This window comes from Myodes glareolus, chromosome 24, assembly GCF_982192425.1.
Source record: "Myodes glareolus chromosome 24, mMyoGla1.1, whole genome shotgun sequence".
NCBI classification, from domain to species: domain Eukaryota; kingdom Metazoa; phylum Chordata; class Mammalia; order Rodentia; family Cricetidae; genus Myodes; species Myodes glareolus.
In genome coordinates this window covers 17,545,741-17,568,278 of record NC_142049.1, presented here as the reverse complement: position 1 = coordinate 17,568,278, position 22,538 = coordinate 17,545,741, and the positions used below count along the sequence as shown (strand labels likewise).

Below are 22,538 nucleotides of genomic sequence, written 5' to 3'. Positions count from 1 at the left end.
CTTACTAAGAGTCAGGTTTTGCTGCTTAGGCTACAGTGCCTAGAAACTCGAGAAATGACTCAGCAGCTAGGAGGTCTTGCTTCACCTCCAGGTGATGGTGGTGCACGCCTTTAATCCCAGCACTTGGGAGGCAGAGGCAGGTGGGTCTCTGAGTTTGTGGTTAGCCTACAGAGTAAGTTCCAGAACAACCAGGACTACAAAGAGATACCCTGTCTTTAAAACCAAAACAAAACAAGACAAAAAACAAAAACAAAACAAAACAAAACAAAACAAAAAAACAGACAAATGAAGGAAGAGTTCTTGGTTCTCTTCCAAGAGGACCTAAGTTTGGTTCCCGATACACATGTCAATAATTCATAACCATCTGTAACTTCATCATCAGGGAATTCCAGTGCCTTCTTCTGGCCTCCATAGGGACCCACACATACTGACATATATTCTTTCTCTCTCACACATATATGAATAAACAATCTTAAAGTGTCCTAAAATAAAAACTTCAAGTGTCCTATCTGATAGACACCTAAAATGCCCAGGAGTGGCTGCTAATGGGCATTTGGGACCTCTATAAAAGCACTATCAGGGACTTGCTGGGATTAGGGACTCAGTCTCAGGGGATATATTCAAAACTGTGCATCAAACCCTAAATTGGCAAAGAGATAAACGAGAGTCAGAGGGAATTACAGCCACCACTGAAGTTGTTCATTACAACCAAGGGATCCAGGTGATGCTGAGAAAGCTGGTCACACCCTGAGTTAAGACAAACATGAGCATTAATCAGCTTTATTTTCCTTTCATTAAAGATCAGAAACCATCTGCCCTGCTCCATCTGCCCAAAGGGTGTGTGTGCGCCTTGGGGCATGTGGACAGGAGGGGGTTCCAGGTTTTTCCCCTGTGGTCTTTCCCATTGGGCAGTTTTGTTAGGAAAGCCAGATGTTGTTCTGATAAGGACAGGCTGGCCTCTATTTGCTGGGGTCTAGCTCGTTTCTTAGTAACAAACTTTGATTAACTACAGGCCCCAGCACAACCGTGGACACAGCAGCAAGAGGATTAGGGAAAAGGAGACATTATTCCTGCTCTGTTAGAGATAAATATGGCCATATGCTCCAGCTCCTGAGAACAGCTTTTAGCAATATGCATGACCCCATGCAAAACAGGGTAGTCAGCTGCACACTCTAACCATGTAGTCAACTGCACACTCTAACCATGTAGTCAGCTGCACACTCTAACCATGTAGTCAGCTGCACACACTAACCATGTAGTCAGCTGCACACACTAACCATGTAGTCAGCTGCACACACTAACCATGTAGTCAGCTGCACACTCTAACCATGTAGTCAGCTGCACACTCTAGACCATGAAAAAAGCTCTAAAGCTTTCCTATGGGACCAGGGGGAGATGTGCCACGTTTTTACCATGGGACCAGGGGGAGATGTGCCATGTTTTTAGAGGGAAGAACTCAGTGCAACGGTTGTCTGTTTACCCCATGGTATTATATGTTTGATATGTTTTCAATGAGATCTTAAATTTCTCAGAAATTCAACAAGCTGATCAATATAATTTATCTGGAAAATGAAATAATCTGCCAAGGAAATTTGCCAAAAGAATAGTGAAGGCCATCTGAACTTTCATCTCTCAAAAAGTCCCTCAAGCTGTATTTATTAAAGCAGCCTTACTGGCAAGCGAATAAACAAATAGATGGATGAACCAGAGTCGATATCTAACTGAGAATTCGGTGTATATTGTAGATGGTGGTTGAAATTAGCCTGGATGAACGGGCCGTTTATTATTGTGCAGGGACAGTGAACCCACCTATTAGGAAGAGATGAATTACATCTTCATATCACTTAGAAAAACGAGTGCCTTTAAGGGTCTGTAATCCCAGCACTCGGGAAGCAGTGAGTTCAAGACCAGCATGGTCTACAAAGCAAGTTACAGGCCAGCCAGAGCTGTGACACAGAGAAACCCTGTCTCAAAAAACAAAACAACAAAGACTTTGAAGTCAGAAGTGGGACAAGCCTGTATACAGTTCCAGCCCCCTGGAGATAGAAGCAGGAGGATCAAGAGTTCAAGGCCAGTCTCAACTACAGAGAAAGTTCCAGGCCAGCACGTGCTACTCAAGACACTGTCTTAAAAACAAAATCAAACTAGAAGAAGGAGGGAGAGCCAAAATTTAAAGGTTTGATTTCTTAAATCTACCAAATTTAACCACAAAATAGAAAAAGTATGTAAAATCAAAATAAACTTTTCTAAGCATCTTGATGCTTACCTGCAGTCCTAGCACTTAAGAGGCTGACCAGGCTCTATGTCGAGACCATCTCAAAAGCAAAGAAAAATGTGAACTTAAAGCATATAATATAATAAGGAAACAATTATAACACACAAATGATAATGTTTAATAATATAGAGCTAATAAAAAATACAAATTAACAGGAAAAAGCAAAAATATAATAAAAATAAACAATCTAAACAATTCACGGAAGAAAAATAAAACTAGTAGTAGGAAACATGAGTCAGGAAAATGCAAATTGAAATGAGAAGCACTTTTGCATTTACTAATTTGGAAGCATGCATATGTGCCATGCACACCTGTGGTGGTCAGAGGACACCTGGCGGCAGCCATGTGGGTCCTGGGGATTGAACTGAGGTCATCAGGCTTGGCTACAAATGCCTTCACCCCCTAGACCAACTCACCAGCCCAAGAGACAGCTTTTAAATGCATACACTAGATCAGCCTTAAGCACGTTGATGTGAGGTGTCCATTAAAGTGGCCAGAATGTAGAACAGTAGTAACAATGCCAGTTACTGATGAGGGTGAAGACCCCAAGCAAGTTCTTAATTGGTGGTCTAGAAATATAAACTGACCCATCTTCTTTGGAGGGAGATTTAGTGTTATCTATAAAATTGAAAGTTTTAAGTTCAGTGAGCAACCCACCACACTGAACTTACTTCAAAATCACAGCTTTGTGAGCCCTGCTGTGTGTTATTGGGTAGTTAATTAAAAACAGTGTTTTATCAGTAGGCAGTATTATCATTCAATTAAAAATTGTGAGCCTTCCACTGTGCACAGTTGACCTCATGCTATGATTCTAAGGCAGTTGCCTCCTCCACCCCCTACGCTTTCAAGACTTTATTCTACTGAGTGAGAACCTCACCAAATGCCAGTCGAATGAGAGCTAGACTCATAGTATCATGATACATGCTATCTTTAGAGATACTTTTGAAGCCTAAGATTTGCTAAGTGGGTTTTTTGTTTGTTTGTTTGTTTGTTTGTTTGTTTTTGCCATTTTAGCAGATTCTCTCTTAGTGCTTAATGTAGGTTCCTGGCCATAGGCCCTAAGGTAAATGTAGAAGGAAGTGTGCTTGCTGTGAGCTCCCTAACTGTGGAGCTGCCTGGAGATGAGACAGTTGTCCCTGCAGCCAGCCTGGTTGAGAGCGAGTCCTAAAGACAAGGCCCAGCTGGCCAGGAAGGGACCAGGGTGGCTAACCGGACATCTGGAATAGACTCACCATTCCCCAGGAGTGTTCCTTTGAGGTGAAGCTGAGCCACTGGTTTAGGGGTACCGGAGCTTATGTAGAGAGTTAGGGAGTGCCAGGATGTGCCCAAGCCCTAGACCAAGCTAAAGACCTAAGCACTGGAGGGCTGAGTTAGATGTGTGTGTTGAGATTCTCTCTCCATCAGCAAGGTGGACCATTGGACAGTAGAGTGGGTAGGGGAAGAAGGCTAGAAGCCAGGAGGCCACGGGGAGGCTCTTGCCAAGATTCCAAGGAGGCAGTGTGTCATGGTGTGATAGATATGTCATCAGGATATGAAAATCTGCTAGTTGCCAAAAGGAGATTTGGTTGTATTTCTGTCATCTTTTCTAAAGTTAAATCATGTTCTAAACACAATTTAAAAGTAGCATATGAAACATGCCTCTTCTGGCTTTGGTATTTGTTGTTTGTTTTGTTTTCCAGGCAGGGTTTTTCTGTGTAGCCCTGGCTGTCCTGCAACTCGGTCTGTCGACCAGACTGACCTCAAAACTCAGAGACCCACCTGTCTCATGTTCTGATATTTTTAACCTCACTCTGCTTATCCCTTTTTATTTACATTATAAAGAAAACATTCCTCCAGTTTTCCTCAGGAGTTTGGCTTCCATGTTCACCCCTTCCCCTCTACGCAGCCCAGTAGCTGTCTGGGGGCTTCTGTAAACTGTGTGACTGAGTCTGACCTTGTATTCAGTCATCCAATTGACATTATTTTCCTAAGGCTGCTTTTTGTTACTATCCTACCCACTTAACCCTTGTAAGTACTGTCCCCTCCTTTGCAAATGCAGCCTTTTCTGCCGGGTTATTTGCACATGCTGGCAAGTGGCCCCATGTCTCCTAAACACCCTCCTCTCTCCTCTCCAGCCCCGAAGAAGCAGCTTGTCCAGGGACTGGCTACCAGCAGAACAGCACTTAGTTAACTTTGTGTATATTAAACAGTACGCACGCAAGGATAAGTGGAAATGGAGCTTATGGAACCATCTGGTTCTGAGGGAAATGATAGCCCTGCATGAATGGGCAAATAGGTTAAGATAAATCATTAATAAAACACCCCTGGAGCATAATTCAGAGTGAGAGATTGGTGTCGCCACTCTGTGCACTGTGAGATTCTAGCTTATGTAGAACACACACACACACACACACACACACACACACACACCATGATCAGCCACTGATCTCGGATAAAAACTGGGAGAAACCAATAGCATTTTCAGTAAACAGGACCATCTTGTACCATGGCCATGAACCATGTTCAGTTCTTTTAAGTGGAGCACCCTCTTCCCAGGAAGTAACGGGTTTGCAGTTCTTACGTTTTATTCCCAGGCCATCGTTGACTTCATGAAGGGCGGTTGTAAGGAGGCGTCATTGCCTGCCTTAGGTGAAGAAGCCTTTGTCCTTCATTAATCCAATAGAAATACTGCTGGCCCGTTCAGCACCTTCCTGGGGCATACCGTAGTGCTTCCGCCATAACCCAAAGCACAAGAGGCTCTGAGGAGAGTCTGCCATCCTTCCTGGTGTCGCTGAGGGCAGCGCTTTTGCTAATGGAGTAACCACAGCAGCTATGGCAGAAGTGAGCATTTACCGAGCGCAGGTGCCACGCAAGCCACTTTGTATATGTTGGCTCATTTGGTAATCATGAGGCCAACCCTGTCATGCGGGATGTAGTCAAAGGACGCTGTGTGCTTTCTTTCTCGCTCCATTACAGAAATAGCCCATGCTGAATTACTTGATGCTCTAAATTTGAAATCGTGATTGGTTTCCGAAGCTAATCTGGTGCAGGAGGCATTAATGACTGTAGAAGAGGAGCTAATGGGGCCTGGAGATGGGGTGGTGAAAACGCTCAGCTCAGTGGCAGAGTGCTCACTCAGCATGAGGCCTGGGCCCCATCCCCTGCATCGAAGAAAGCTAAAGATGAAACAGATTTTGGGTTGGTTTGGTTTTTTTGAGACAGGGTTTCTCTGTATAGCCCCAGTTGTCCTGGAACTCGCTCTGTAGACCAGGCTGGCCTCCATCTCACGGAGATCCACCTGTCTCTGCCTCCCGAGTGCTGGGATTAAAGGTGTGCACTACCACCTCCCGGTGAAAACCTAGCAAATGAAAAATCATTGTGTTTATGGTTAGTGTACAGAATGTGATAGGAAAAGCGTTGTTCAAGGAATATGGAGGAAATTGACCACTCCTGTTTTCCTTCCTCTGCTTTCTCAGATACATCCCACCACTGATCTGGGGGAAAAGTGGACATATCCAGACAGCCTTGTACGGGAAGATGGGAAGGGTGAGATCACCACACCCTTACGGGCACCGCAAGTTCATCACCATGTCAGACGGAGCCACTTCTACATTCGATCTCTTCGAGCCCTTGGCGGAGCACTGTGTTGGAGGTGAGCTAGTTTCAGGTCGTGGTGTTGGGCCCTAGAGAGAGGGGACACCCATCAGTGGGGAGCAGTGTGTAAATGCCTGTGCCACACACTGTCCCCTTGCATTCGGGGGGCGGGGCATGTCATCACCCCAATGGCCTGCAGTTTAACGTGTGCTTGCTAGTTCACATGTAGCAGGAGTCAGTACGGAATTATGATCCCCTTGTGAAATGCTGAAGCCAATTTTTATGATTTATTTAATTTCATTTTATGTTCATTAGTGTTTTGCTTGCTTATATGTCAGATCCTCTGGAACTGAAGTTACAGAGAGTTGTGAGTGCTGGGAATTGAACCCAAGTCTCCTGGAAGAGCAGCCAGTACCCTTAGCTGAAGAACCATCCTTCCAGTCCTTGCTGTTTTTTAAATTGAGAGTTATTTCTTTTGTTTGGTTTTGGTTTTCGAGACAGGGTCTCACTATGTAGCCTTACACTCATGATCCTTCTACCCGAACGTCCCTAGAGGGAGGAAGGATTACCCATAATCTCCCATATAATCCCACAACCCCAATCCTATTAATGTCAGTGTTCAGATATTAAATAGATGTATAAGGATCTCTTTCTCCATCTTGGTAGATGACGTCACCATGGTCATCTGTCCTGGAATTGCCAATCACAGCGAGAAGCAGTATATCCGAACCTTTGTTGACTATGCCCAGAAAAATGGCTACCGGTGCGCAGTGCTAAACCACCTGGGAGCCCTACCCAACATTGAGCTGACCTCCCCACGCATGTTCACCTACGGTAAGCACGGGACGTGACCAAGGGGAGCCTCTCTCCTATCCCTTTTCCATTCTTACTGAAAGTGCCAAACTGCTTCTGCCTCCTGCCTTGTGTTGTAGGGGTAGAGCTTGTGAACATCCACAAGAGATGATGGGGCACACTTAGTACAGCCGCCAATTTGTGCTGGCATTTCTGATGCTGTGCCTTGAGCGGCTTTGGAGACGGGCAGCCATCCCAGCTCCTAGAGGTTCATAAGGGAAGGTCTTGCCCAGGGTCCTTGACTGGTCTGAGAGTGTCACTGGGAGCCAGGGAGATCATGTTCATAACTGGGTTTAACACCGTTCACTCTGCCATCCTGACACATGTTCCTCCATATTCCACCGGGCAGGCAAAGATGTAGTAAGGTGTATTAGTGTCTGCCAAAGGGAATGTGCCCACCAGCAGCTTGCTGGATTCTCAGATTCCTTGAAGACAGGAATAGGCTGTCGACTTTACACAAATGCATGTGTGTGTGTGTGTGTGTGTGCGTGTGTGTGTGCGTGCGCGCGTGTGTGTGTTTGAGACAGGATTTCTCTATGTAACAACTTTGGCTGTCCTGAACATACTTTGTAGACCAGGCTAGCCTTGAACTCACAGAGATCTGCTTGCCTCTGCCTCCCCAGTACTGGGACTAAAGGCGTGCGCCACCACACCGGGCTGCACAAATACTTCTTAACTTTAATAGAAATCTCATTACCCAAAGTTCTCACTTCTGAACTGTTTCTCCTATTTTGTTTGTTTGTTTGCTTTTTCTGTTTTTGAGGCAGGGTCTTACTTGAAAGCACAAGCTGTTCTAGAACTTACACTATCATCCAGGCTGACTTGGAACTTGCAGTGATCCTCCTGCCTCTCCCTCATAAATGCTAGGATTACAGGTGTGCTCCAGCATGCCCAGCCCTGTTCACTCTTGATTCTCATTGACTCTCTCTTCAGATTAGATATGCACACATAAATAAGAAACACATGCAAAGGCGCATCTATATGATCACATTGGGACGTTTATCAGCAAACAAACTATAACATGTTGTAGATCCATAATCTTGCCGTACCGGGAGTTTCTAGTCGTTCGCTCTCCCCTTCTGTCTTTATCCATGTTTACATATTTTCATTTAGTTGCAGACAGTTTTTATACTAATAGTAACTTAGTTTATAGTCACCTTAAAGCTGTGTAGTTATTGTATTGAATGTTTTTAAGAGCTTCATTTCTGTTTAGTTATAGTCATAGGGTATATAGGTTTTCAGTAGTCTAAATAATGTTGCTGTGAATACCGTGTTCATAGTTTGTGGTTTTTTTTCCCCTTTGGTCCTGGGGCCTGAACCCATGTCTCCCACGGGTTGACAAGCAGCCTGTCACTAGGCTGTCACTGCAGCTCTTTCAGGGACCCCTGCGTTGCCCAGGCTGACTCTAAATTTGATCTGTAGCCAAGTGGGCCTTGAACATGCCATCCTCCCTTCTCAGCCTACTAAGCCATCTGAAACAGCCAACCTGGCTTTTTTGTCTCATTAATGACATCTTAGAAGTAGATTTTTGATAGAATTATGTGTTGAGTGAGGACCCTTTGTTTGTCCCAGCCACCGGCTAGCTTACACCTGAAATAATCACACAGAAACTGTATTCATTTAAACACTGCCTGGCCCATTAGCTCTAACTTCTTATTGGCTTAATCTTACATCTTAATTTAACCCATTTCTGTTAATCTGTATATCACCACATGCCAGTGGCTTACCGGGAAAGATTCAGCATGTCTGACTCTGGCAACTCCATGGCGGCTCTCTGATTCTACTTCCTTCCTCCCAGAATTCAGTTCTGTCTTCTCCGCCTACCTAAGTTCTGCCCTATCAGGCCAAGCAGTTTCTTTATTGATTAACCAATGAAAGCAACACAAAAACAGAAGGACTTCCTACACAATTATGCAGCTAGCATTCTTCCTAGGTATTTGGGCATATTGTCATGTCTTCTATGGGGTCATGTGCACTGCTGCTGGTAACAGGTAAAGGTCCACTCTCAAGTGGGTAAAGGAAGGAGAATGTGGCTTTAGGAAAGTATAAACACATATGTGTGCTTTGTGGCAGGCATAGGACAGCGCTGGGAATGGCTCCGAGTCCATTCCCACCTTTGCACTCACCCCGTAACTCAGACACCCCTTTTACAGGCTCTTCTGCTCAACAGCCTGGTCAGGGGTTTGAATTAGGGATGAACATCGTTTTACACTAACCCAGGTGCATGGGGAATGTGACACACGGAGGAAGAATTGGCTTTAAAAAGCTGAACTGGGCAACTTTGAACGCAGACGCAAACTGTAGGGGTGATAATAAGATCCTGGATTGGGCGGAAAGCCATCTGGGTAAGTAGATGCTCAGCTGCAAGGCTCAGCAGAGACTCAGAAACACCGTCTAACAGCAAGGACACTAACACAAATTAGAATTGCCAATGAGGAGCCTGGGCATGTAGCTCAGTCGGGGTAGCGCTTACCTCGCACGTGAGTTCAGTCCTCAACTCTGCATAACCCAGATGTAGTCTTACATGAGTATCTGGAGACAGAGGCAGGGAGTCAGGAGTTCAAGGTCACCCTTGACTATATAGAAGTTAGGATCCTGCCAAAAAGAAGAGTAGAAGCCACTGCCACTGCCACCAGTGAAGACACCTACCCTTAGTCTGTGTACTGGTCTCAAGTAGATAGAATCCCCTTAATGTCAAGCACAGCAAACCCAGAGACAAACAACTTTGGGTGGAAAAACTGAAGTACGCAGGAGAGCCCCTTAGTCAGGTGTGTCAAGCCCGTAAGTAGGAGAGCTGAGACGGGAGTCTAGATCCAGCTGTTGTCCTTCAGAGCCATCTCACAGCTGGCAGGGCATCCCAGTCCCTGAGAATCCTAGAGTACAAGCTGAGAAGGAACAGAGCGGGCTCCGGGTGGGGTGTGTTCTCAGTGAAGACCCCAGGTAGGAGACTGGGGTCCTGGGTCAGACCCTCCAATCCAGCCACGGCTGGCAAGGTGGCCCCACTGAGCCTCAGTCCCCGATTCTTCGGCAACATCATTCCTGAGACTCTAGTCCAGAAAGACAGGTGACCTAGAAGAGATTTGACTTTTGTGGCTGGGCTGTTTCTTTGTTTTTAGCTCTTGCTCTGCGTCTTTTAATAGGGTTGAGGTCAAACAAAGATGACTTTGAAGAGATGTAAAAATCTAGAATTCAGATAGCTTATTGGAATCTCACATACCCATGGTGGCGTGCAAGATGCTAGAGAGAGACCGGTACTTTCTCAGCAGCTGTTTTTAGCTAAACATTGATTTTTGATAAGTGAATCCTTGGACTGGTGAGCAAGGAGTGCTTGTAATGAAAGTGGCCTGATACATTATATCAAAGCCTAGTTTTGTTCCTTTTGACAGGGACACTGAGACAGCTTAGCAGTTAATATGCTGGAAGTGGGGAATAAAAAAGCCAGTTAATCACACTATAAATCACACGTATTACTTTCATACCTCAGCACAAATATCTCTGCAGAGTTTTATATCTATAGCAAGTCATTGTTTGTTTTACGTGAGTGCTGCGCTTGACGTGGCCTGGGGTTTGACGCCGTCAACCCTGACTCACTGCTCCTTCGGGGTGTGCTTTGGTCACCCACACTTTTCCTTTCAGCTGAACTTTTGAAGAATTTGGTCAAATTCCGCCTTGAATTTCTGCAGGAGACGAGATAGACTAACTGATCCATGTCCCCAACATCCAGCAGTTCCAAAGCAGAGATGTATTTCTGCTCACCCTACATATTCCTGGCATAACCTAGGGCCCTGGGTTTCCATCACTGCCGTCTTTGTACAAAGGCCCAGGTTCTAAGAGCAGCCACCAGCCGGAACATGACCAGCTTCACAGGGCACAGCGAGAGCCTGGCTCTAGAAGCTTCTACCTAGAAATGATAGAGATCACTCCTGGCCATAATTTCTTAGCCAAAGTTCAGAACACTCCCAAGCTTAACTTCAGTGGAGTTAAAGAATGGAAAGTAGATAATACCCAACTCTTAGCACAGCCCTACCACAATTTTTCTTCAGAACTGTGATTTATATATTAACTTAGAAGACTTTGTATGGGCAGTTTATACTTTCTTCTTTCAGGAACTGGGTGGTTATTAATCTTCATAGAGGACTTCTAGCCCTCTGTAGAAGTCAGTGGTCATACAACTGATTCATTGGTAGACTTCCCCTTGGGAAAATTTCAAAGATCTTGTGTTCATTGTAGAAACTTCCAGAGCAGGGAGAGAGGACAGTTGAGTGAACTCAGGATAAACCCCAGGATCCTAGCGCCTGCTTCAAGACTCTCGCAGCTCATTACCAGTCTTACCCAGCCTTGTTCCTTCTGTCAGCCACCCCTTCCCACATCCTCTCTCAAAGGTTATTTGGAAACAAGTCCCAATCAGCTGGGCCTCTCGTCTGTCACGGCTTCAGTGTGTTGTGCTATGACACGCTAGGAACTATTTTAACTTGTTTGGACTACAGCAGTGCACCGTCTGGTGGCTCATCCAGCAGAAATGTATTTGCCCACAATGACAGAAGCAAGAGTCTGGATCTCCGAGCTCTCTGTGTGGCCCGTAGATGGCCCCCATCTGTGCTTCTGTCAGGTACTTCTCAGTGTCCTAACGTCGTCTTAAAGGACATCACCTGTATGTATCAGAGCCTGCCCTAACCACCTCTTTTTAGCGTAATTATACCTCTGAACACAGTGGCATTCTGAGGGACCAGCGATTAGAGCTTCTGTATATGGATCTGGGGAGACAACATTGATCTCGTAGCCTAAACACGAGCACGATACAGCATCTTAGCTAAAACAGCACCGCTTGAGTTCCCAAAGAGCAGTTCATTTCTCCCAGCTGTCTTCCTTCTGCTCTCCTTTTACTGCGGGTTGGTCAGTTTAGAACCCATATCAGGTCCATATGTTACAAAATTGGCTGGTGTGTTTCTTAGGCCTTTTGAATCACCTTCCCTCACTTTTGCCAGATTCCTAAGTGAGCCGTCGTCGTAGTAGTGATTGGATGTGATACTAGAGTGGGGGGCTCTCTGGATCCCCAGGATATGAGGCAGACTTCTTGATCCCCACCCTGAGTGTATGTTAGCACCATGCCCTGACTGACCCCAGCAGGTCTCTGTGCCAGAGGGACTTGGGTCTGCTCATCTCCGGATGCCCAGGTTCTTAGGAAATCCTTTCCATGGCCCTCACTTAGCTTCTCCTGTCATTTGCGTCTCTACGAAGATGTCACTTTCTATGAGAACCCTTCACGGACTCTTCTCCCTGCAAGTAATGTGACCCCGTCCACACCACCCAGTCTTCTCCCCACTGCTCCTAAGCGTTCTCCATGAGAATTAAGTCTTGAGGTTACTAATTGGTAATATATATATATATATATATATATGGTTTTGACTGTCCTGGAACTCGTTCTGTATAACAGGCTAGCATTGAACTCAGAGATCTGTCTGCCTCTGCCCCCCTCCTCCAAGAGCTGGGATTAAAGGTATGAACTACCACACCTGGCTGGTTTTTGCAATTTTTAAAATGGACTTATTAACATGTTTAGCTCTTGTCTCTCTGTCCACTCCGCTAGAGCAAGCCTTTGTACTCCCTACTCTGACTCCCAGTGCTCAGAGTCCTGCTTGGCCTTAGGAAGCACTCTCTCTCAGAAACCGCTAAATGCTGGCTCAGGGCTCTGCAGGCAGATATGGAAGACAGTGGCCCTGAAGTGGCATTGGAGGTGACAACAACCTCGGCAGGTGTACCTGGTAGCTAGGCGACTTCTCCCTGGTGTAACACTCACCGCTCTAGAACTTCTGTTCTAGAGCCTGGCTTTCCCCTCACTGAGAAAACCCTTTTGTCTTTTTCAAGACTGAGTAGAAAACGGAAGAGGGCATTGGCAGGAGCCCTGTACTCTGCCCATTCTGCAGTACCCTAGGAAAATCTTCACGACCTTCCCCTACTTTTCAGTCTGGAACTCAGTTAGAAGCACAGAAGCACTAACCCTTTGTCGGCAGCCATCATTAACGAAGGATTTCCTAAGTGGGTGATTACACGTTCTTAGGCTCCTTGGTGCCGCCTAGGAGAGATAATTGGTTAAGGAAAGCCTTTCTTAGCAGCTCCCATTGATCTCACGCTAATGAGGGGCAGACTGCGCTGAACTCTGCGTATTTCTTCATTTGAGTCTTCCTGCGCTGGAGATCGCTCTTAATTGGTGCCCCCACTTTACAGCTTAGGGAGCTTAAGTGCCTTGCCTTAATCATATGACCAGAGGAGCAGAACCAGCATTCTTAGTGCATGATTCTTAACCCCAACTTAACCCACTTCTGTTCTATTACTCATTTCCTGTTTGGGGTACCATTTGTTATAGTAGAATGTGTATGTAAAACATAGTTTTGTGTGTGTGTGTGTGTGTGTGTGTGTGTGTGTGTGTGTGTGTGTTGCTGAGAATAGTAGCGTATAGAGAAACAAGGGTATTTGAACATTTAAAAGTATCTCACCTTGGTGATGGTGGGCACTTTTACTAGGAACTATAACTTTCCTGGCACATGCCATGGGCTGCCCCTGAGTACTTTTTATGCCCTGTTAAGTCAGTTGGCCTCTGTGACAGGTAAGGAGGCCCAAGCAAGGCTGAATAACTAGCTAAAGATCACAAAGCTGATGAGCAGGTGACCTAGGTCTCACACCAAGGCCATCTAGCCCTCTGTCAAAATCCCTGTTCCCGAACAGCCTCCTGCCCCTCTCTGTGCATGAGCGACCACTAAGTAGAAAGGGCTTTCAGTCAGATGCATTTTAGACTGAAGACCAAAGGGTGTCTAAGAGCTTCTCAGGCACAGAAAGTGGGCCTGGTGACTTAGAGTGTTCTGCCTGCATGTGTTCCTGCAGGCCATACGATGGCACCAGATCTCATTACAGGTGGTTGTGAGCCACCATGTGGTTGCTGGGAATTGAACTCAGGACCCCTGGAAGAGCAGTCAGTGCTCTTAACAGCTGAGCCATCTCTCCAGCCCCAACCTGTGATCAATTTTTAAAATTTAGTACAGGCATAATGCTTTATTTCAGTATATGCTATATTTAAATACTTAAGGTTTTTTTTTTTAAAAAAAGGAAAGGTTTATTTTCTTTTTATTTTCTGTGTATGAGTCTTAACTACATGTATGTAAGTGCACCACATGGATGCCTAGTGCCCAGAAGAGGGTCAGGTCCCTTGCAACTGGAGTTACTAGACTGTTTAGAGTCACCATGTAGATGCTGGGAACCCTCTTTGAGGCCAGCCTGATCTATAGAGCGAGTTCCAGGACAGCTGGGGTTACTCACAGGGAAACCCTGTCTCAAAACCAAAAAGAAGAGTCAAGCCTTCTTATAATGGCAGTGGACACCAAGGGAAAGGAGATGGACTAGGGACACGGGAGAGGAGGAGAAGGAAGGCGGAAGTGAAGGCAGTGATGTGGCCGAAGCTCAAGCATCTTAGGGGACAGTTGCTAAGGAGTAGGGCCATGTGCTTTAGGACAGGCGGCACAGCACTGTGAGGTTCTGGTAAGACCCAGGTGGGTAAGATCCTGATGTGTGAGATCCCGGTGTGTGACATCCTGGTGTGTGAGATCCTGGTGTCTGAGATCCCTGTGTGTAACATCCCAGTGTATAAGAACCTGATCTATGAGATTCCGGTGTGTAAGGTCCCAGTGTGAGAGATCCTAGTGTGTAAGATCCTGGTGTGTAAGCCCACAGCCATAAGAAGGCATTTCCAGGACAGACAAAGCTGGAAGTACTCAGTTTCTTTCTGAGATAAGAACAAGGCGAGCTAACTTCTTTTCTATAGCTGTTTTCTTCCTGGGTGACTCATCTTGGGTAGCTTCCCCTCGGCTTTAAGAAATGATTCATGTACCCTTACCACGAAAGTGACAGGAGTTGCTGGGCCCCAACCACCTGCTGTCAGGGAGCCATGTTGTTAAACTTAGTGGGACAGGTATTCATGTGCTTATTACCCGCCCACGGGACTGGTGCCGGCCAGGGTGTGTGCCCAGTGTGTGCTTTTGTGGAGCATGATTCAAGCTTTCTTCTTAGTCACTTCCCATCCTGTGACATAGCCACCAAATGCCAGGCCCATGCCTGGTGTGGAGCATGCACAGTGACTCAGCTGCTGCATGCCCAGGAACACCATGTCGCTGGCGCCGTGTATTTTAGCCTGCTTAGTCATATTCATGCCATTTGGGGATTTGATCTTGGCCTTTGGTTTGTGTTTTGAGATAGGGGTTCCTGTAGTTCAGGCTGGCCTGAAACTCACTATTCTGCCAAGGATAACCTTGAACTTCTGACCCTTGTACTTCCCCCTCCCAAGTGTTAGCATTAGTCTTGTATCACCTCACCCAGGTTTGTGGTACTTCTGATGGAGCCTGGGGCTTCCTGCATACTAGACAAGCACTCTACCAACGGAACTACATCCCCAGCCCAGGAATAGCTTTTGAAATAGTAGCTTTCAAAAAGTCCTTGTCTTAATGTAAGGGAGGAGGCTTGAAGAAGAGACAGCAACTTTTTGCCCATTTCCTTCCCAGTATTGTCCTGTCGTTTTGTGGGACTTGTCTCTCGAAAGCCAACCTAGTGGCTCATATTTCATCTTGTCTTTGAGAGCTACAGTGAGATTAGCTGTCTAATCTTGTTATTGGTGCTAATCCCAGAAGGATCAAATACATAGAACCTCGCTAAACCCCCACTGTGGACATAAAGATTACTGTAGTCTTTAGCGGAGAAAGCCAGGGTAGGCCTAGGAGCATCGGGAGTTCTAGCGCCATGAGGTGGGCAGTGCTGGCACTAGGCAGACACATCGTGCCTACCTTCCCTGGCCTAGGACAGGTGGCTGCTCTTCGTAGACAGCAGCCTATCTAGCGCTGGGCAGAGCTGGCCCTTTATCCAGATCAGATGTGTTTCCATTTAATGAAATGAAGGTTCCCGAAGAACCTACGCCGTTAGCTGTAATTGCTCCTCAGTTGCGTAGCAAATCCAAGTTTTATGACTGCACCAGGTCTCAAATAATTAGATTCCAACCGAAGCAGTGCAAAGAGGGGTCAGGTAGGAAGACAGTAAGTCTTTAATAATTGAACAGTACTCCCCTGCAGTACGGCTGCCTCTGTAGGTTTGTGATACAGGGCGGAAGACTTGGGCTTGGAGTTCAGACGCCAAGTACCAAAGGCTAGCATTCCCTCTCAGGCTAGCATCCGCGCTCAGGACAGCATCTGCGCTCAGGACAGCATCCTCAGGCCAGCATCCTCCCCCCATGCTCAGGACAGCATCCGCACTCAGGACAGCATCCTCCCCCCATGCTCAGGACAGCATCCCCGTCCCTGCTCAGGACAGCATCCCCACTCACTCACCTTGTAGGGGAGGACAAGACAGTTCTGTTTCTTCATCTGTGTGATGCAAACAGAAAGCCTGTGACAGAGTGTGCCTCCCCCTGCCGTCTCTTGGCTTAGGCCATGCCGATTAAGCATCCATCCTTTAGGCATCTGGCTCCAAAATGCAGCAGGAAGCAAAAGGACGTCTTTATGGAGTTTATAATCTAATAGCTGCTCTCTCAGTGTTAGAACACAGCAGAAAGATATGAGTGATGAGCCAAGGCTGATATTAGGCAAAAATCCAAAGAAGTGGTAGAGAAGTAAGATTTTTACATTTAACAGTGTAAAAAAAAAAAAATCCCCTTAAAACCACTCCTTATGCAAATAATGTCCCCAGCTTAGATTTCTATCCACATTTACTGATGTGTCCTGTCTCCTTAGCATAGTTGAAACTGGCCTTGGGGAATCTTATTTGGCTGGAGATTTAAACTAGTTAGGTTGCAAGAGACCCACAGTTCTTTCGTTGGTATCTGCCACAGTTTCTCACAAATACTTGATTAAATTTATACACACATATATCTCCCTTTTAAACCTAAGAATGGTACCTCTCCTGCTCCCTCCCTTGTTTTGGTCCCTCTGAAGGATGAATTGTCATTCACCCAGCAGGTCAGATCCTTCTTTGTCCTCCCCTTTCACAGTGGGACAGTGCTCCATGTACCCCACCCGCTAGAGCTTGTTCCCAGGTCTTCGCTGCTGCAAACAGCAGTTGCCAAGACCATCCATGTACATACATCTTTGCACACATATACAGCAGCATAAGGTTTCCAGAATTGGAATTGCTAGACTAAAATGCCATGTTTTTTATTTTGTTCTTATTTGAGATGGGGTCTAACTATGTAACCCAGGCTGGGCCTGAACTCAACAGTCCTTCGGCCTGTAATGTCAATGATTCAAAGAGTTAGACCTTTTCTGGTTTTCGGTATGGTCTCATGTAGCCTAGGCTGACCTGGAGCACGCTGTGTGGCCAACGACAACTTTAAACTCCAGACCCCCTGCCACCCGCCACATCCACCTCCCAAGTGCTAGAATTTCAAGTGTATGCCACCATACACCTTCCTTTATCCACCTTCCCTGTCAACTAAGATGGCAATTCTCCAGTGGACCCCTCGGCTAACAGGGTCGGCATCATATGACATCACATTGAAATGTAGACTCAGCCCTCCCAAACCCTCTGCAGGAGGAACTTGGTTAGAACCCTGCAGCTCTCTGTGTAATCCTGCCTCTGGAGCTCCTAGGTCAGAAGGTTTGGGGCAAGGGCCCAAGAACAAGCGTTTGGAGTGAGTTCCCATGCGCTGAGTCAGCGCCTCACTCTCGCAGTGACACTTACTTCTTTTTTCAGTGCCGAAGAATCAAGCCTAGGCCACATATTACCAAACAGGCACATCTACCCCTGAGCCCACCCCCAGCCCTTTGCTGTGAGATTCACTTCCAGGCCGGTTTTCTCGTTCCCTCTTTGCGGAGGAACATCGCCACAAAGCGACTGCGCAAAGCTGAAGCTGGGTGTCCTGGCTCATACCCCTAGTAGCAGCACATGGGAGACTGAGGCAGGAGGATTGTCACAAGTTGGAGACAGCTTAGCGTGGGCTTCCCAGTGAATCCCAAGCCAACCTGAACTAGAAAAAGGAAAGGGAAAACTGCTTGTTCTTGTCAGGCAGAAGGAAGGATCTTCGGGGAGTGCCTGGCTGTGGTGGCCAGGAGCTGCCCTCCCGGGAAAGCCTTGCACTAGGGAATGTGGAAAGTTGCTTGACTTTAGAGCTCCTAAAACGCTGCACAGCGCCCCCATCTGTGCAGGTTGCTTACTGCATATAGAAAGGGAAGGAAACCTGGATGGAGATCCCCCAGAAACAGAAAGGGAAGAACCTCAAAAAATACTTTCTTGTTGGGCAGTTTGATGCATGCCTTTAATCCCAGCAGTCGGGAGGCAGAGGCAGGCCTCTCTCTCTCTGAGTTCGAGGCCAGCCTGGTCTACAGAGCGAGTTCCAGGACAGCCAGGGCTACACAGGGAAACCCTGCCTTGAAAAACAAATAAATAAAACAAAACCAAAAAATTCTTTCTCACGTAGTTCAGGGCTGGTCACTTTGTTGTTGTTTTGTGAGACAACATCTTTCTATGTAGTCCAGGCTAGCCTGGAAATCACTAGATAGCCCAACCTGTCCTCTACTTCACGCAATCCTGCCTCAACATACAGACATGCATGTGTGCACCTAGGGTGCTGGGTTACAGAGGTGTACCATCAGGCCTGCTTTGTTTTATGTTTTTTTCTTTTTTGAGACAAGGCCTTGCTAAGTTGCTCTAGCTTGACTATAAACTCAGCCTCCCAGATTCTAAGATGACATGAGTGAGCCGTAATGTCCAAACAAACTCCTTCTTCGCTACAGAAATGGTTATTGGGCCTAGTGGTACACGTAGACCCTCCAAAGAGCACCCATGCCCTTTAGATCCCACCCCCAAATATTCTGAAGACAGGCTAGGATATATAAGACCCAGCCTCCTTCCAGGAAAAAGATGAAGACTGTAGATGTGCCTAGTTTGGGTTCTGTTACTGTTATTAAATTCCATGACCAACAGCAACTCGGGGAAGGAAATGATTCATTTCATTTTCTGACTGCCAGGTCACAGTCCATAAGGCAGGAACTCAAACAGGAACCTCAGTGCAGGAACTGAAGCAGAGACCATGAAGGGCGGCTGCTTATTGCTTGCTTTTCACGACTCACTCAGCTTGCTTTTTGTACAATCCAAGGTCAGCTGCCCAGCACCACCCGTAGTGGGTTGGGCCATCTCCCATCAGTCATTAATCCTCCCCCCACAAATACCCATCAGATTTGCCTGCAGCCCAGTCTGGTGGAGGACCATCTCAGTTAAGGTTCCTGCTTCCCAAATGTCTCTAGTTTGTATCAAACAGCACAGACAGAAGGCGGTTATCATAGTCTCTGAAAGTGTTGTTTCCCATAGCTTGCCAATTCTGGAAGCTACTGTTGGGCCCTTAGGGCTCTCCAACCACTGTGCCACTGGCAGGGCAGCAGTTCCCGTTACCATTGCAAATCCACTCTTCCGCGCTGGTGTGTGCAGTGTGTGCTTCTGCTAGCCTCCAATAGTTTCTCAGCTAGGTTTAACCTTAAGTGGGCTCCCTGGAGTCCAGCCTTGGCCCCTCAGAAGGACTTGCTAAATCCTTTGCCCTCCAGCCTCTTTCTCTTAGCAAAGTTATAGAGGCCTGGCTTGACGCCGCCAGCTTCCCAGAGGACACCAACTGAGATCATTCCTCCTGGGCAAACCAGGCCCAAACATCCTCTCCATTCACACGGCCCCTCTGAGTGTTCCTGAATGAGTTGGCCTCCCTTGGCACCTATCCCTAGGTCACCAAGGACATTCAGCTGAACCCTGCAGAGCATCCCAGGTGTCCCCTGGACTGGAGTTCATCTTCTTCCCCTCCCCAGAGTCGGCAAGAAGATCCTGTAAATAATGTCCTTTGGGTCTTAACACCATGAATCATTGTACACATGGGTATGCCACCTCAATTTGTAGCGAAGAAGCCAATCAGTCCCCTATGGGGTTTAACTTTAGCTTGTGTGTATATCTATGCACGAACATGGGTGCTTATACTCACCCTAAAGATCTGTTGGCTGCCCATGAGCACCTAAACTGGTAAATCACAGTCCACCTTTAAAGGAGCATCGTAAATCTATGGATATGTGTGCATCTGCTCACAAACTCTACTAATGTCCATATATGTTTCTTTTCTTCATATATGTTTCTTAACATATATGCACGTATGTATGTCTCGTTCTTTCAGCGTAGCGGCTCCCAGTTAGTAAAGTCTCTAGCTTGCATGTTCTTCAATATTTGTCGCATTTGAAATGACCAGGTGACCTCACCTTTTGCCCTCAGGCTGCACATGGGAGTTTGGAGCCATGGTGAACTACATCAAGAAGACATATCCCCAGACCCAGCTGGTTGTCGTGGGCTTCAGCCTGGGCGGGTAACATCGTGTGCAAATACCTGGGGGAGACGCAGGCAAACCAGGAGAAGGTCCTGTGTTGTGTCAGCGTGTGCCAGGGGTACAGCGCACTGAGGTGAGTCGTCTGCCTCTCTCTCTCTCTCTCTCTCTCTCTCTCTCTCTCTCTCTCTCACACACACACACACACACACACACACACACATACACACACACTCACACACACACACACAGTCGTGCACACACATCTTCTGTTGGGTCCTCCAGTTGACGGTATGCGTTTGTTGAGCTAAGCCGAGACCCTAGCGCAGGTTCCAGGGAGCCCCTTGCAGACCGAGCGAACTTTCCAACTCTTAGATCTGCTTCTGTGTTGTACACCAGAGTTGCCTCAGCAGGCCGGTTAGGTTTGAGGTGCGTCATGGTATTTTAGGATCAGATCTGTAATTGGATTACCAAAGCCACTGTAATAGCTGCTGCTTCCCTAGGGAGTCTCAGATTATGTCTGAATGTCAGTACTATGGCAGAACTACGTGTTAACAAGAGAACACGGGAAACAACAGTGTCTGACCCCTGGGCCTTGTGACCCTAGATCCCTCCATCCAGCAGGATGGTTGAGTGTCAGATGGTGTCTGAAGGGACATTTGGAAGTCATCTAAGTGCCCTAACCTGAAGGATTTATCTCTCAGCATCCTGGGAAGCTAGCCTAGGGAGCAAATGTGTACCTCAGCCCTTAGTCTCCTGCCAGCAAACTCTCCAGGATGAGTTCATGTGTGAAGGACTCAGAACAATGCTGGCTACAGAACATAATTGTCAGCAGCATCACTACTGGGCACTGGGAAATGAGGAGGGTGGCTTAGATCAGAGATCACAAAGGCCAGTCCGATGACCGCTGGTCAGGTTCAGCACCCTGACATCTTTTGTGTTAGAAACCATTAGATTCCTTCCCAGCCCTGGTTCCGGGAACTTGCCGTGGACACTAACCTAGTGTTCAGAGAGCACTGGGTTTTATAAATAGGAAGCTTGTGACAAATTTGCCCTTTTCTTCTCCTCCCTCCTGGCCTCTCAATCTTACAATAAACAAGTTTCCTTGCAATTTGCAGCAATATCGCCATCTGCTGTTGGCAGATGAGCAGCACAGTTAGCAAGGTAAGGTGAAGTGCTGTCCCTCCGCCCTTCCCTGAGACCTCCGGGAGCTCAGACACGCAATTGCCTATTGTCATGAGTCTCATACAATAGGAGAGGAAAAGGTCGGTTGCGTCTCTAGACTGTGATTGGCATTTGGCTGAGACCCTGCCGTCCTCCACATGGAATCTTGTGTGGCAGGACAGAAGCGCCGTTGTCCTGTGTGCTGGCACTGTCTGGGGCTCATAGCCATGGCTGAAGGAAGGAAGGAACATTCCATACATGAGACCAGTGTAACCTTCTCTTCCTGCAGACGCTAGAGGCAGGAGCCTTTTCGTCCCTGCATGGCAGCTGGGCAGGATGAACAGGAAAGTGCATTGCATTCTGACTGACATCCCAAATATAAAATTCATTTCTTACATCTGACAGGCAGCTCCCACAAACATAGCTTGCAAGTTTTTCCTCTAGGGTTCTGAGTAGCCACACAGTCCCCATCACAGGGTCCTGCCCACCTCACGCGATGTTAACGATATCTCTGGGATCTTCTCTGTAATTACATTTGCTTGTTTGTTTGTCTGTCTGTTTGTGGGGAATGGGTGTGTATTCATGCCACAGCACACATGTGGAGGTCAGAGAACATATAAAATGGTCTCTGTGTATAGCCATGTCTGGCATAAACCGTGCTATGTAAACCAGGCTAGCCTCAAACTCACAAAACTCTGCTTGCCTCTGCCTCCTCTGGGTGCTGGAATTAAAGGTGTGCGCCATGGTGCCTGACCAGGGGACAGTTTTTGAAACTCAATCCTGTCCTACCATGTGGGATCTACAGACTGAACCCAGCTTGTCACTTAGCAGGAAGCGCCTTTGCCCACCGAGCCACCTCAGCAGCCCCTCCCCTGGGATTCTCTCTACTCTCATGAGTGAGGTTCTCCTTGGGTGTACACCACTCATCTCGTAAGGCTATCTGAGACTATAGCATCCTCTCTTGCTCCCCTTCAGAGTTTCCTGTGCGCTCTCATGACCCCACCGCTCCTCGTCCCTCTGTGAGTAATACTTACAGTCCATCCTGGTACCCTGTGTCGCCACATGTGTCGCGCTCTACCTCTCTGTTCATTAGATCTCCTAAATCCCAGGCAGACACTGCCGCCCTTCAAAGGCATGTTGCTCATTGGCCCAGCATCTGTGTCCTCACCCTCCTTGGGCTCTGGATCCCTGTGAACTCAGGGACTTTTCTGCAATGCAGCACCCGTGATATTGCACCTGAAAACCTCTGCACTGCTGGCACGTGACTTTATGGCCAGGATCACCCTCCCCTCCTTACCTCTGCAGCCCCTCTTCTCTTAGGTAGGTCCTAACAAAAGCAAGGATGCTCCCCAGTCA

At 47.0% G+C, this 22,538-nt stretch overlaps 1 protein-coding gene across 1 annotated transcript in view; it reads left to right on the top strand.

Moving 5' to 3' along the window:
- The window catches only part of Abhd2 (abhydrolase domain containing 2, acylglycerol lipase), an 88,227-nt gene that overhangs the window by 49,205 nt on the left and 16,484 nt on the right, over nucleotides 1-22,538 (top strand). Inside the window, 4 exon segments of the mRNA XM_087901466.1 lie at nucleotides 5,731-5,906; nucleotides 6,515-6,682; nucleotides 19,970-20,058; nucleotides 20,060-20,154. Of these exon segments, the coding sequence (XP_087757592.1) occupies nucleotides 5,731-5,906; nucleotides 6,515-6,682; nucleotides 19,970-20,058; nucleotides 20,060-20,154 (528 nt within the window).